Raw genomic sequence first — 16549 nt, forward strand, 5'->3', positions numbered from 1 at the left:
GTCTTTTCCTTCTGTTGTGTTTCTTGCCTACAGAAGTTCCTTTAGCATTTGTTGTAAAGCTGGTTTGCTGGTGCTGAACTCTCTCAGCTTTTGCTTGTCTGTAAACGTTTTAATTTCTCCATCAAATCTGAGTGAGATCCATGCTGGATAGAGTAATCTTGGTTGCAGGTTTTTCTCCTTCATCACTTTAAATACGTCCTGCCAGTCCCTTCCGGCTTGTAGAGTTTCTGCTGAAAGATCAGCTGTTAATCTTATGGGGATTCCCTTGTGTGTTATTTCTTGTTTTTGCCTTGCTGCTTTTAATATGTTTTCTTTGTGTTTAATTTTTGACAGTTTGATTAATATGTGTCTTGTCGTATTTCTCCTTGGATTTATCCTGTATGGGACTCTCAGGGCCTCCTGGACTTGATTAATTATTTCCTTTCCCATATTAGGAAAGTTTTCAACTATAATCTCTTCAAATATTTTCTCAGTCCCTTTCTTTTTCTCTTCTTCTTCTGGAACCCCTATAATTCGAATGTTGGTGCATTTAGTGTTGTCCCAGAGGTCTCTGGGACTGTCCTCAGTTCTTTTCATTCTTTTTTCTTTATTCTGCTCTGCAGCAGTTATTTCCACTATTTTATCTTCCAGGTCACTTATCCGTTCTTCTGCCTCAGTTATTCTGCTATTGATCCCATCTAGAGTATTTTTAATTTCATTTATTGTGTTGCTCATCATTGCTTGATTCATCTTTAGTTCTTCTAGGTCCTTGTTAACTGTTTCTTGCATTTTGTCTCTTCTATTTCCAAGATTTTGGATCATCTTTACTGTCATTATTCTGAATTCTTTTTCAGGTAGACTGCCTATTTCCTCTTCATTTGTTAGGTCTGGTGGGTTTTTATCTTGTTTCTTCTCCTGCGGTGTGTTTTTCTGTCTTCTCATTTTGCTTATGTTACTGTGTTTGGGGTCTCCTTTTTGCAGGCTGCAGGTTCGTAGTTCCCGTTGTTTTTGGTGTCTGTCCCCAGTGGCTAATGTTGGTTCAGTGGGTTGTGTAGGCTTCCTGGTGGAGGGGACTAGTGCCTGTGTTCTGGTGGATGAAGCTGGATCTTGTCTTTCTGGGTGGCAGGTCCACGTCTGGTGGTGTGTTGTGGTCTGTCTGTGGCCTTATTATGGTTTTTAGGCAGCCTCTCTGCTATTGGGTGGGGTTGTGTTCCTGTCTTGCTAGTTGTTTGGCATAGGGTGTCCAGCACTGTAGCTTGCTGGTCGTTGAGTGAAGCTGCGTGCTGGTGTTGAGATGGAGATCTCTGGGAGATTTTCTCCATTTGATATTATGTGGAGCTGGGAGGTCTCTTGTGGACCAGTGTCCTGAAGGTGGCTCTCCTACGTCAGAGGCACAGCACTGACTCCTGGCTGCAGCATCAAGAGCCTTTCATCCACACGCCTCAGAATAAAAGAGAGAAAAAGTAGAAAAAAATTAGAAGAAGAAGAAAAGAAGAAGAAGGGGAAGGGGAGTGGGAGGGGAGAAGAAGAAAGAAAGAAAGAGAAAGGAAGGGAGGAAGGAAGGAAGAAAGAAAGAAAGAGAAAGAAAAGAAAGAAAGGAAAAAAAGAAAGGAGGTAGGGAGGAAGGAGGGAGGGAAGGTAGGAAAGAAGAGAGGAGATAAAGTAAATTAGAGTATAGTATGATAAAATATAATAAAGTTATTAAAATAAAAAATAATTATTAAAAAAAAATTAAAAAAAGCAACGGACGGATAGAACCCTGGGACAAATGGTGGAAGCAAAGCTATACAGACAAAATCTCACACAGAAACATACACATACACATTCACAAAAAGAGGGAAAGGGGAAAAAAATCATAAATCTTGCTCTCAAAGTGCACCTCCTCAATTTGGGATGATTCGTTGTCTAAAGCAGGGAAGGAAGGAAAAAAAGAAGGAAAGAAAGAAGATAAAGTAAAATAAAATAAAGATAAAGTAAAGTTATTAAAATAAAAAATAATTATTAAGAAAAAAAAATTAAAAAAAAACGGACAGATAGAACCCTAGGACAAATGGTGGAAGCAAAGCTGTACAGACAAAGTCTCTCACAGAAGCATACACATACACACTCACAAAAAGAGGAAAAGGGGAAAAAATCATAAATCTTGTTCTCAAAGTTCACCTCCTCAATTTGGGATGATTCGTTGTCTATTCATGTATTCCACAAATGCAGGGTACATCAAGTTGATTGTGGAGCTTTAATCTGATGCTTCTGAGACTGCTGGGAGAGATTTCCCTTTCTCTTCTTTATTCTCACAGATCCCGGGTCTCAGCTTTGGATTTGGCCCCGCCTCTGTGTGTAGATCGCTGGAGGGCATCTGTTCTTTGCTCAGACAGGACGGGGTTAAAGGAGCAGCCCCTTCGGGGACTCTGGTTTACTCAGGCCTGGAGGAGGGAGGGGTACGGTGTGCGGGGTGAGCCTGCGGCGGCAGAGGCTGTCGTGACGTTGCAGCAGCCGGAGGCGCACCGTGCGCTCTCCCGGGGAAGCTGTCCCTGGATCCTGGGACCCCGGCAGTGGCGGGCTGCACAGGCTCCCCGGAAAGGGGGCGTGGACAGTGACCTGCGCTCGCACACAGGACTCTTGGCGGCGGCAGCAGCAGCCCCAGCGTTCCACGCCCATCTCTGGAGTCCGCGCTTTTAGCCGAGGCTCGCAGCTGTCTCTGGAGCTCCTTTAAGCAGCGTTCTTAATCCCCTCTCCTTGCGCACCAGGAAACAAAGAGGGAAGAAAAAGTCTCTTGCCTCTTCGGGCGGGTCCAGACTTTTTCCCGGACTCCCTCCCGGCTAGCCATGCTGCTAACCCCTTCAGGTTGTGTTCACACTGCCGCCAACCCCAGTCCTCTCCCTGTGCTGGACCGAAGCCCGAGCCACAGCTCCCAGCCCCACCTGCCCTGGCGGCCGAGCAGACAAGCCTCTGGGGCTGGTGAGTGCCGGTCGGCACTGATCCTCAGTGCGGGAATCTCTCCGATTTGCCTTCTGCACCCCTGTTTCTGTGCTCTCCTCTGCTACTCCAAAGCTCTCCCCCTCCGCCACCCACAGTCTCTGCCCGCGAAGGGGCTTCCTAGTCTGTGGAAACCTTTCCTCCTTCACGGCTCCCTCCCACTGGTGCAGGCCCCGTCCCTATCCTTTTGCCTCTGTTTATTTTTTCTTTTGCCCTACCCAGGTACGTGGGGAGTTTCTTGCCTTTTGGGGGGTCTGAGGTCTTCTGCCACCATTCAGTAGGTGTTCTGTAGGAGTTGTTCCACGTGTAGATGAATTTCTGGTGTATCCGTGGGGAGGAAGGTGATCTCTGCGTCTTACTCTTCCGCCATCCACATTTAGGTCTTTAATCCATTTTGAGTTTATTTTTGTGTATGGTGTAGGGAGTGTTCTAATTTCATTTTTTTACATGTAGCTGTCCAGTTTTCCCAGCACAATTTATTGAAGAGTATGTCTTTTCGTGATTGTATATTCTTGACTGCTTTATCAAGCATAAGGTGACCATATGTGCGTGGGTTTATCTCTGGGCTTTCTATCCTGTTCCATTGATCTCTATTTCTGTTTTTGTGCCAGTACCATACTGCCTTGATTACTGTAGCTTTGTAGTATAGTCTGAAGTCAGGGAGCCTGATTCCTCCAGCTCTGTTTTTTGTTCTCAAGATTGCTTTGGCTATTAGGGGTCTTTTGTGTTTCCATACAAATTGTAAAATTTTTTGTTCTAGTTCTGTGAAAAATGCCATTGGTAGTTTGATAGGGATTGCATTGAATCCGTAGATTGCTTTGGGTAGTATAGTCATTTTCACAATGTTGTTTCTTCCAATCCAAGAACATGGTATATCTCTCCATCTATTTGTATCATCTTTAATTTCTTTCATCAGTGTCTTATAGTTTTCTGCATACAGGTCTTTTTTCTCCTTTGGTAGGTTTATTCCTAGGTATTCTATTTATTCTTTTTGTGGCAATGGTAAATGGGAATGTTTCCTTAATTCCTCTTTCAGATTTTTCATCATTGGTATATAGGAGTTCAAGAGATTTCTGTGCATTAATTTTGTATCTGGCTACTTTACCAAATTCATTGATTAGCTCTAGTAGTTTTCTGGTAGCGTCTTTCGGATTCTCTATATATAGTATCATGTCATCTGCAAACAGTGACAGCTTTACTTCTTCTTTTCCGATTTGGATTCCTTTTATTTCTTTTTCGTCTCATTGCTGTGACTGCAACTTCCAAAACTATGTTGAATAATAGTGGTGAGAGTGGGCGACCTTGTCTTGTTCCTGACCTTAATGGAAATGGTTTCAGTTGTTCACCCTTGAGAACGGTGTTGGCTCTAGCTTTGTCATACATGCCCTATATTATGTTGAGGTAAGTTCCCTCTATGCCTACTTTCTGGAGGATTTTTTATCATAAATGGATGTTGAATTTCGTTGAAAGCTTTTTCTGCATCTGTTGAGGTGATCACATGGTTTTTATCCTTCAGTTTGTTAGTATGCTGTATCACATTGATTGATCTGCATATATTGAAGAATCCTTGCATTCCTGGGATAAACCCCACTTGATCATCGTGTAAATACTGTTAATGTGCTGTTGGATTCTGTTTGCTATTATTTTGTTGAGATTTTTGCATCTGTGTTCATCAGTGATATAGGCCTATAGTTTTCTTTTTTTGTAACATCTTTCTCTGGTTTTGGTATCAGGGTGATGGTGGCCTCGTAGAATGAGTTTGGGAGTGTTCCTCCTTCTGCTATATTTTGGAAGAGTTTGAGAAGGATAGGTGTTAGCTCTTCTCTAAATGTTTAATAGAATTCACCTGTGCAGCCATCTGGTCCTGGGTTTTTGTTTGTTGGAAGATTTTTAATCACAGTCTCAATTTCAGTGCTTGGGATTGGTCTGTTTATATTTTCTGTTTCTTCCTGGTTCAGTCTCAGAAGGTTGTGCTTTTCTAAGAATGTGTCCATTTCTTCCAGGTTGTACATTTTACTGGCATATAGTTGCTTGTAGTAATCTCTCATGATCCTTTGTATTTCTGCACTGTCAGTCATTACTTCTCCTTTTTCATTTCTAACTGTGTTGTTTTGAGTCATCTCCCTTTTTTTCTTGATGAGTCTGGCTAATGGTGTATCAATTTTGTTTATCTTCTCAAAGAACCAGCTTTTAGTTTTATTGATATTTGTTCTTGTTTCCTTCATTTCTTTTTCATTTATTTCTTATCTGATCTTTATGATTTCTTTCCTTCTGCTAACTTTAGGGGTTTTTTGTTCTTCTTTCTCTAATTGCTTTAGATGTAAGGTTAGGTGTTTTGTGGAGATGTTTTTTGTTTCTTGAGGTAGGATTGTATTGCTATAAACTTCCCTCTTAGAACTGCTTTTGCTGCATCTCGTAGGTTTTGTGTTGTCGAGTTTTCATTGTCATTCTTTTCTAGGTATTTGTTGATTTCCTCTTTGATTTCTTCAGTGATCTCTTGGTTATTTAGTATTGTATTGTTTAGCCTCCATGTGTTTGTATTTTTTACAGGTTTTTTCCTGTAGGAATATTATTTTTTAACAGAATACAATTTTTTCTCCATAAGTTTGCCTCATACAATATAATTGTGACATTGTGTTCTTAAATATGTCCTCATTTATCAGTTCTTATTTTGAGAAATTGCTGTATTCCATGCATTTGTATTTGATGCTAGCTTGTTATTTATTTCATGAAGTTTTTTTTTTCTGGCTCTGAATAATATTAGTACCATTTACCAATTTTAGATGGAATTCATACCAATACCTGGAGTCTAATACATTCTAAAATAGCTAAAGCATTAGAAATTTTGGCAGTCAAGCCCCAAAGGTTTTTTCAATCTAAGTCAGCTTAATATGATGATACCTAACTAAAAATGGATTAGTAGAAAAATGTTCTTTTAACTGTATATTCTGTTTCTGCTTTCTTCTTAATCTTTTCTTAAAAAGTAACTATAACTGGCAATCAGAATGATGGCACCATAAATCAGGCTGCCTCCTCTCCATTTCCAGCTCCAGCTTATCTACTTTTTCTGAGTCAAGCAGCTACTGATGCAAATAGGCAGGTGGGACCTGGAGGGTTTCAGCCAAGACACCTGTTGTGATGCTTTCCCTCTCTGGGACAAACTCAAGCCTGAAACACTGTGGAGGAGCACTTGGAAAGAATTTGAAGGGCAAGTGACTGAGAGAAAAAGACTGCAACTGAGAATCCCATATCCATTCAAATTATTCACCAGTTGTGGCGAAAGAAAGATATTAGCAGTTGGGAAAAAAGTGAGAGAACATGTGTATCTGAATACCCTATCCAAGAAAAATGCTTGTGAAATGAATCAAATATTTTTAAGAGCAAAAATACCTATAAAAGACAAATTACTTTTAAAAGTCTGGCAAATCTAACAATGTGTTTGTCCCCATAGTTGGAATTGATCCCTGTATTTCACCAATAATTTAGGAAGTTATGTTTGTATAGGCAAACGTACTATCTTGGATAGATTTTTTTTTTTTTTTTTTTTTTTTTTTGCGGTATGTGGACCTCTAACTGTTGTGGCCTCTCCCATTGCGGAGCACAGGTTTCGGATGGGCAGGCTCAGCAGCCATGGTTCACGGGCCCAGCCAGTCCACGGCATGTGGGATCTTCCCGGATAGGGGCACGAACCCATGTCCCCTGCATCGGCAGGTGGACTCTCAACCACTGCGCCACCAGGGAAGCCCTTGGATAGATTTTTTTTTAACAGAATCAAAAATCTATCTGTATGCTTTTATATCTGTGAAATTAATTGCTTTGAATTCATGAATATCCTAGTGATGTAGTTAGAAGAATCCTGAGATTTGGAGTCAGAAGGTCTTAATTTCAGCCTATCATTTACTAGTAAAGGCAAGTTAGTAAACTACTCTTATTCCTTGGTTTTCTTTATCTTTGAAATATGAATCCTGTATTATAGATTGTTAGAGGAATTAATAAAATATAAATATGTCTTAACAGGTGTTTTTATCGTAATCATCAACCATTAAGACTCTTTAGGGACGGTAATCACCATATTTTTAAGACATAGATTTTAACTGGGGGAGAGAGGGAGCTGCTATGGATGGGGTTTTGTGGGTTAAGAGACTTTAACAATATTGTTAATATTTACTGAATATGGGTACTCATCACTTTGTATATTTGTTTTAAATATTTCTTATTTGGTAAAAATAATCTTTCCTTATGAACCTATAACTTTCCCATGAAATATCTTAACCAATAAAGTTTCTCACATTTTTCTATCAAACATCGCTGCTCACTAGGATACTCTGAAATGTATACTTCATAATTCTGTGCTTGAGATGTGCTGGTCAGAACATTATTTCCTTCTTGCCATTCTAGTTATGCTATGTTGCACAAAGTATCAATATCATGTTTCTACGGTGTTTGTTAAGTAGATGGCAGAGATCACAGACTGTCTGTTTTGGGATTGAATGTGGCTCTGAGAAGTACTGTTTATTCCACACAATATTTGTCTTTATGGTGACTTAAAGTCTCAGGAAAAAAATGAAGAAGTTTTATTACCCTTGATTTGCATTTCTGCATGACAACAGTGAGTTGGTGCTGAGTACCAGCTGCTTTCTTTAGCTGGGCCATGTGCTCCACAGTTCTGCACACTCACTATGCTCCCTGATACTGATGTCAAATGTCATTCGCCTTTCATCATTATAAATGTTCGTGTTAATTGCTTGACGGTTTCCTTTATAACTGTTAGAGAGATCATATTCAGTAGATGTCACAGTCTTCTGTTGATATTTTGCTATGATATTTTAGTTTGATGTCACATTTTTAATATTGATAACTTTATAAAGCACACTTACATTTTTTTCTACAAACATATGACATAAAATATCCTTTTTGTTTGTCAACTCCTGCTTCTCTCATATCCAATCAGTCCTTTCATGTTACCAATTAAATGTTTCTCAAATCTAGTTCTTCCTGTCCAGCCTTACTGCTACTGCTCCTCCCCAGGCCCTCATCATCTCTCATCTGGAGTTCTTTAATTGCTCCCTAACTGAGCTCCTTGCCTTCTGTCACATCTTTGCAGTTCATCCTCAAGTATATGAATGATGTGTCAGAGTGCAGATCTCATTTCGTCACCCCACTATTTCAAATTCTTCCAGGTCTCTCCGTCTTATATGTCAGGGGTCAACGTCTTTTCCTTAAAGATCTACATAGTAAATATTTTAGACTTTGCTGGCCATAAGAGCCCTGCCGCAAATAGTTGACTCTGCTGTTGTTGAGTTGAGCACAAAAGCAACCATGGACAATATATAAACCAATGGGCATGGCTATGTTCCAATAAAACTTATTTACAAAACCAGGTTTAGGTCATAGTTTGTTAATCCCTCTTCTATGATATAAAAGGCTAGCCCTGTCTTCTTTCCTGTCTCATCTACCACTCTCCTATCCTGTTTCTTACAGTTTCTTCAGAAGCGCCATTCAAATTCTTACACTTTTCTGAGCACAACATCTTCTTTCCATATCCAATTATATAATTCTTTTCATTCAGGCTGTTTTTTCACAAATAGCAAAACATTCAAATATATCTTGTAAAATGTTAATTCTCAAATGATGGTATCGTATATAAACATGAGATTATTTAGTCACTTACTGACATCTTAAGAAATGTAAAGTCTTAAGTATTAAAAACAGTTTTTAACAAGTCTTTCATAAAGACATTAACCTTGATACAATCCATCTTATAGTTTGGATACCATCAACATATTATCCAAAAATCTCAGAATAAGGTCACTGGTAGGAAAGTAGTTTCAACATTATCAACTGTATTGAGTCAAAGTTCATTGAGAGAATAATTTTAGGACAGTTAGTAGGAATTGAAAGCAGTAACTCACATTGTGTCCTATCTTTATCACAGTTGCTCCTTTCAAATACCGTAAGGAAAGCAGAAAATATTTGGTTTTAGGATATAATTTGCCTGAGGTATTGGACTTTAAGTTGCTATTTAAATTATAATAGGTCATTTTGCATGTTTCCATATGCAAAGAAACAACACAACTTGAGAGTATGTTGTTAAATGTGTGGGGTTTGCCTCCTTATTAAATTACATGTATTTAGGCTGTTGCTGACTGGTACATGTTGGATAACAAATAAAAGCTATTGCAGTAAAAAAAGAAAAAGAAAAAGGAAGAACTTCATTCTTGAATCATAATAATGAAAAGTGTGATTTGATTACTAGGGTGAGAGAGTAGATTGGTAGAGCTGCTGTGATGGAATTTTGTTAAGATGTGGGTGGATATTAATACTGATTATGACAAAGTTCTCTAAATTTTCTGATACTCACATAATAATGCATTAATTTAAAGCTCTGTTAAAACTGCCTTGTAAGTGTCTTTTATGGTTGATTTTTAGCCACCAGCTGAACAGGCCAAAGCAAGACTACAACTGGTTCTTGAAGCTGCTGGTAAGTATTAATAATTAACTTTATTTAAATGAAAATATGTGAAATAAATCCTAGCATGCTTACAAATGGGTCAAAGAGCAAAACACCTATTTTCATATAGCCTCACAAATTTGTGAGATCTTTGTATGGCCATATTTTACCTCAAATATTTATTGCTATAGTATGATGTTAAAAGGTCATTCTTTACCTTCTTATTTATAAAACTGGCTTTGATTTTAGTTTTAATTTTGATGAAGTCCAGTTTATTGATTTTTGTCTTTTACGGACTGTGCTTTTAGTGGCATGTTTAAGAAGAATTTTATACTTTTACGTTTTATATTTGAGGCTGTGATCATTTTGATTTAATATTTATATAAGGTGTGATTTTTAGATCAAGGTTTTGCTCTAAAGGAAATGAGATAAATGTTTAATAATTCTTCCAGTTACATTAGACTAACTCATTGGACTATTCGTCTGGATACCATCTAATCTTAAAAATCTGTATGTTTTAATATCTCAATTGTACAATAATTCTTTCTTTGATTTTAGATTATAATACCCAGATTCATGTACACATTAAATACTTTACTTTTTAAAAAATATAAGAGATCCATGTTATCTTTTCCAAGGACCGATATTTTACTCTGAATCTTAATGTGGTTTTTAAAAATATATGTTGGGCTTCCCTGGTGGCACAGTGGTTAAGAGTCCGCCTGCCGATGCAGGGAACACGGGTTTGTGCCCCGGTCTGGGAAGATCCCACATGCTGAGGAGCGGTTAGGCCCGTGAGCCATGGCCGCTGAGCCTGCACCTCCAGAGCCTGTGCACCGCAATGGGAGAGGCCACAACAGTGAGAGGCCCACGTACCACAAAAATAAATAAATAAATAAATAAATGAAAATATATGTTACATTCAAATAATAAGTTAGCAAGATCAAGCATGAGGTAGGGTTAGAATAATATTACCAAAGGACTACATGTTTCTTAAAATTATTTACTTTTTAAGCATCTGTAAAGAGTTCATAATTTCCAACTGGAAAATGAGAATTCTATTTTGACGTCAAAAGTAGTCTCAGGGCTTCCCTGGTGGCGCAGTGGTTGAGAGTCCGCCTGACGATGCAGGGGACACGGGTTCATGCCCCAGTCCGGGAAGATCCCACATGCCGCAGAGCGGCTGGGCCCGTGAGCCATGGCCGCTGGGCCTGCGCGTCCGGAGCCTGTGCTCTGCAGCGGGAGAGGCCACAGCAGTGAGAGGCCCGCGTACCACAAAAAAAAAAAAAAAGAGTAATCTCAGACTACCAAATGATAGTAGTTATATTTTTAATATTCATTTCAAAAATACATGTATGCATATTAATTCAAGGATTTATTACATTAGCTCCTTTTATTCCTACCCAACGTGTCTACAGTCTAAAGATTGGGAACACCAGTATAAATGATATACTAGCTTCATAAGGCACTAATTGAAGTAACCGTATAAAAATTAATATTTTGACTGTGAATCTCTATACCACTTCATATTACTTTAAAAGTCATTTATCTTTATGTATTGATCTTACTCATTTTATTTTTACATAGAAAACGTGATATACTAAAATTTTGCTTACTATTAGGTTTTTCAAATTTTGACTCTCCAATAAATATACTATAGGATAAAGCTAGTTAATACGATTCTCTGTTATTTATATAATATATATTCATTCTTTAGTGGCATTTTGCTTAGAAGAAATATTTCCAGGTTCATTACCTGAGTACTGACAAACTCTTGCTTTAAAGGAAAATATTTATGGTGCTTAGTCCAGAAAATATTTGTTTCTGTTAATGCAACTATAAAGAATTGTATTTCATAGTTTTATACAGTTTTCTTTACCTTTAAAAAAATTTTTTTAACATCTTTATGGAGTATAACTGCTTTACAATGATGTGTTAGTTTATGCTTTATAACAAAGTGAATCAGCTATACATATACATATATCCCCATATCTCCTCCCTCTTGTGTCTCCCTCCCACCCTCCCTATCCCACCCCTCTAGGTGGTCACAAAAAGCATATTATAAAACAGATCTGACAGTGCAGACCTCAGTGTATAACTTGCTTATATTGGTCCCAGCTGTCACTCCTCATGTTTTAATTTAACATTCTAAATTCTATTAAGGATAAATAGGGAGGTTCTGTGAATTTGACAAACATTCAAAATATTATGACAGTTTTCAAATTAAAAAACTTAACATTGCCCCCCATAAGCAAAGGACAGACCTTAGCTAGATGTAGGATTATTTATTTAATCATTTTCTTCTTATTGAACATTTACATTGTCTCTAGCTTTTCCCTCTTATCCATAATACTGTTATGTACATCCTGTTACAAATAGTGTTTTTCATAATTTAGCTTACTTTCTTGGAATTGATTACTATAGAAATGAGTTTATGAGATTAGAGGGTGTTAATATGTAGAGTGGCTTTTTATACATTCTTGCTAAATTGTTTTACAAAAGGATTTTGTTGTAACCATTGTCACTGGTTAAGAAACCATTTTAACCAGATTTTGCTTTTTGATGCCATTTCCATGACTATATTGCTTTATAACATGAAATAACATATTACACCCCTTTGAAAAACATATATTACTGTTATTAATGAGAACCTGTGGCCTTGGAGAGGAGAAGCAGATAGATGGATATAGGGGAGTGCTAAGCAAATATAGAACTTATTGTCAAGGTTCTGGATCTCTGTTTCAGTGATGAATCAATGTATTCATTGTATTATTAAAAATAAACAAACAAGCAAAATAAAGTAGGGGGGAATAAGAACTTGAGCTCAGTCTGGTAAGGCTCATGGATAAAGTCTAGCCTTGTCCTAAGATTGAGGTGGCTGGATAGGAAGGCCTGGTAGTTCCCATTCTGTCTCATTGGAGTTTACTTGAGTTCTCAGGGAAAACACCCTCAGCTTTGGGGCCTTAAAATTGGGTATAGGGAAGAACTTAAGGCTGTATGCTAGATTCTTGAGCCAGGATTTCTTTCAGCCTTATAGTTACCATAATCTGGTAGATAGGGTTCATATGTAGAAATCTTGCTGAGAGACTTAGTCTTTTACTCTAATTGCGGGTCCCAGAAGAAAGTTTTATATATTACCATTGCATTGTTATTGATTTATTAGTGAATGTTAATAATGGCCTTGGTTTGGAATTAAAATATATTTAATAACTTTGGCAATAATTACTAGTGGTATGATTTTGAAAGACATATGTATGAGTAAAATACATTAAGCAAAATGTAACCATGTACCTTGAATTTGAAGTCAGAGATTTTATTGTATTTGTTATGATCATATTTGGTATATACTAAACTGTTAACATTTTTATATTTTGCAATGCTAAATCTTCAGATTTAGATAGAATCTTTTTTCATGTTCATTGCCAAAATGCAATTGAAATGAAGTTTCATGTCTCTTGTTTAACTTTTAATTTGAAGGTGATGTGAAGTTAAGGTTACATCTAAGATGTTTTGTTTTTTTCCAAATGCAGGAGGACTCAAGCTTGTAAAACTATATAAATTTGTAAGATTGAATCTTTAAGTTATCAATATAACTTCAGGTAATGATTTACTTTATGATATTGAGTAAATCCAATTAAAAATCCTCTTGTCCATGACTTCCTTCTTTTCATTTAAAAAATACTTTTACCATTCTCACATTCGTTAAGATTCAAAACCTTGAAATGTTTATCTTTGACTTCTTTCTAGGCAGTCATTCACCTAGAATTAATGACTTATTTTGAAATATTTTTTATAGTTATCCCTCTGTTATCCTTCCCGCTGCCAACTCCTTTGTCTGGACACCAAACAATCCACCCAAAGGTTAATCCATTACCTCCTAGTTGGTCTTTTGCTTCAATTCTGTCTCTTCTCCAGAGAGAGGGTGGTGAATAGTGGAAGGGTTCTAAGCCTGCTTCCACTGCTCACTCATTCTGTGACCTTCAGTAGTTTGATGTTTATTGTTTAGCCAAAACTTTTTTTTTAATGGAATATGGCAGATGTGTGTATTTTCTAGTTTACTGTAGTTCTTTACTTTTTAAAAGTGATTCATTGAGGTGAAATTCACATAAGACAAAATAAAACATAACTGTTTAAAGTGGCATTAAATACATCCACAAAGCTATATAACCACCACCTCTATCTAGTTTAAAAACATTTCCAAAGTAAAACCTATTACCTATTAGGCAATTTCTTTCCCTTCACCTTACCCTCAGCTCCTGGCAGCTACAACCATCAACCTGCCCTCTATCTCTATGGATTTATCTATTCTGCATATTTCATATAAATGGAATCATACAGTGTGTGACCTTGTGTGTCTAGCCTCTTTCATTTAGCATGTTTTGGAGGTATAGCCATGTTGTAGCCTGTGTCAGTATTTTATTCCTTTTTATGGCTGAATAATATTCCACATAATACATTCCACATAATATATTTGTATTATGTATATAATGTATACATAATATAATATTTATTAATATATACATAATATATACATAATATAATATATACATGATAATACATTATATATACATTATGTATATATATATACATAATGTATATATACATTCAGCCATAGAATATATTCTGTGGAATATTATTATATTCCACAGAATACATTTTATGGCTGAATGTATATATATATAAATATATGTGTGTGTGTGTATCTGTGTGTGTGTGTGTTTACACACACACCATTTGTTTATCCATTCATCTATTGATGGAAATTTGGGTTTTTTTCCACCTTTTGGCTATTGTGAACAGTGTAGCTTTGAACATGCATATATATATGTACTTGTTTGAGTAACCATTTGTAATTTTGAGGGGTATACACCTAGGAGTATAATTATGGGGTCATTTGGTAAATTCTTTGTTTAACTTTTTGTAAAACCACCAAATTTTTCCACAGCGGCTAAACCATATTACATTCCCACCAGCAGTATAAAAGTATAGCCCCCTATTGTCTCAACTAGACCATGTTGCATATTTAAGTTACCTATTTGACAGTATCAATATTTAGGTTTTGAGGATTTCCCTGCACCATTATTTCCTGGTCTGTAAGGGGAGAAGATGATGATTACCTTATAGAATTGTTGTGAAGATAAATATTATAAGTGAAGTATCTAGCCCAGAGTCTGGCAGATGGTAGCCACCAGAAAATTTTTATTTCCATATTGCTTCTGGTGAGTACCATTGCTAGATGATTCTTTCTCACCCACCACTTGGTCATGCTGCTCCTTTGCTCAAAATTATTCACTGTCTCTAGATTGCTTACAAGATCAATTTTACACTTCTGTGCTTAAGGTTCCAAGGTTCTGTATGGTGGATTCACAGACTTTTCTAACTTTTTTTCTTAGAATTCATTTTTATACTTCTTCTCATTATACTTTGAGTTACTCATGTTCTTTTCTACCTGGGAATTTTTGCTTGTGATTTTTTTCTCCTCTAGAAATGTCTTTCTCCTTCCTCTTTCTCTCTCTAAACACTTCAATATGCATCTCAAATAACATTTCCACGTGATTTCTCTGACCATTACAGCATGTAATCTTTCTGTTCTCCTTTGAATTCTTTTTCTTTTTTTCTATGTACATCATTCATGTTGGTATTTACTCACATACTGCTGATATTAATATTTGTTTCATGAGTGTTGGACCTGTTTTCCCAATGAAATAATAAATGGCTGAAGGTCAGGAACCATACCTAAAACTTCTGGATCTTTCCCAGGAGTTTTAATAGCGCCTGTAGTGAGTGTCACTATGCCAAATAGAATTCCAGCTATTAATCTTTGGTGAGTAAGTCACTGTGAAATAATGTTCTGGGTAACTGAAAATTAAGCCTTTGGATGCTGGTGTGCTCATTTAAACCACTCTTTGGTGGATTTTAAATAAATATATTGAAAAGTTCCCTGGCTTCAAAAGTAGAAGATACATGGCAATAATCTAACTTTTTAATCTTAAACTTGAAGGTAGTACATGACAGAAGAGATAACAAAATGTGATTATCACACAGGAGGAAGAAGGAAGATAATGAGTTTACTTAAAGACTCGTCTCCATCACTTTTGCTGTCACTGTTGTTTGACTTGTTAGCATCATTCCACACATTAGTTGATTTTCCACAAAAACACAATGTCATCTTGTGCTCCATATGCTCATAGGTCTGAAGAAGAATTTAGAGGAGAGATTTTTCCAAAACATAAATATTTTTCATCACCGTGAAAACATGACACTTCTCAGAACATAGTTTCAAGACATAATTTTCTCTAAAGATCTCCTTAATATTTTACTTTTAATAGAATTATTGACACCTGCAACCTTTAAAATTATATCTCTAATGTTATAAGAGAAATAGAAGTTTCTTTAATGCATGTATGGTAAATCCCCTTTATCATAAAATTTCTGAGTAATATTTCATTTTCTAAATAATATCTATAACACTTTTTATTGTGCTTTATAGTTTTCAAAGCATTTTCATAAATCTTTTATCATTTGACTCACATCACTGCATGGAGAGCTAATTAACTCCATTTTACAAATATCCCGAAAGCTTAAATGACTTGTAAAAGATCACCTACCTAGTAAGTGGGAAAACCAGGACTCAAATCCAGTGATTTCTGGACTCCTGAGCTATTTCTATCCATAGGTTAAATCCCTGAGTTACATTGAGCAGAAAGAAGGGTGATAGAAAACATTACCAAATACATGTTTTGTTAGGCATAATGCTACAATTACCTTATAATAAAATAATTTCTATCCTCAAGCAAGCCTTTGATTCTGAAATGAGTTGTTTTTAATTGATAATACAAAAGGATTAAAGTTTTATTCAGAATAAAAGTTCTTTTCCTTAACTATTAGGGTGCTCATTGTAGCTATATATCTGAGAACTTTGAAAAATCTAGGGTACTGTTCTGTGATTACCAGTGTTTTCTTCTTCACCCCAACTATAGGCATGCATTTCAGTGACCTTTGCTGGGATAGAAGCTAATTAAGTTTTGTAAAACACAGAAGAGTTACACACGTAAGAACACTATATCGAGGAAAGAAGCTGTTTTGGGGAATAAGCCGTAAGCGCCTCACTCCATCCCAATTATTCTGCAGCATGTTAAACTT

General features: G+C 36.5%; 1 protein-coding gene across 4 annotated transcripts in view; it reads left to right on the top strand.

Moving 5' to 3' along the window:
• Nucleotides 1–16549, top strand: part of RSRC1 (arginine and serine rich coiled-coil 1) — a 457004-nt gene that overhangs the window by 266162 nt on the left and 174293 nt on the right. For all 4 annotated transcript variants that reach the window (XM_081234542.1, XM_081234541.1, XM_081234540.1 and 1 more), the window contains one exon: nt 9385–9436. In XM_081234542.1, the coding sequence (XP_081090668.1) occupies nt 9385–9436 (52 nt within the window). The remainder of the gene's footprint in view (nt 1–9384; nt 9437–16549) is intronic.

The sequence above is a fragment of the Mesoplodon bidens genome (assembly GCF_964165515.1).
Source record: "Mesoplodon bidens genome assembly, chromosome: 5".
In the NCBI taxonomy this organism is placed as follows: domain Eukaryota; kingdom Metazoa; phylum Chordata; class Mammalia; order Artiodactyla; family Ziphiidae; genus Mesoplodon; species Mesoplodon bidens.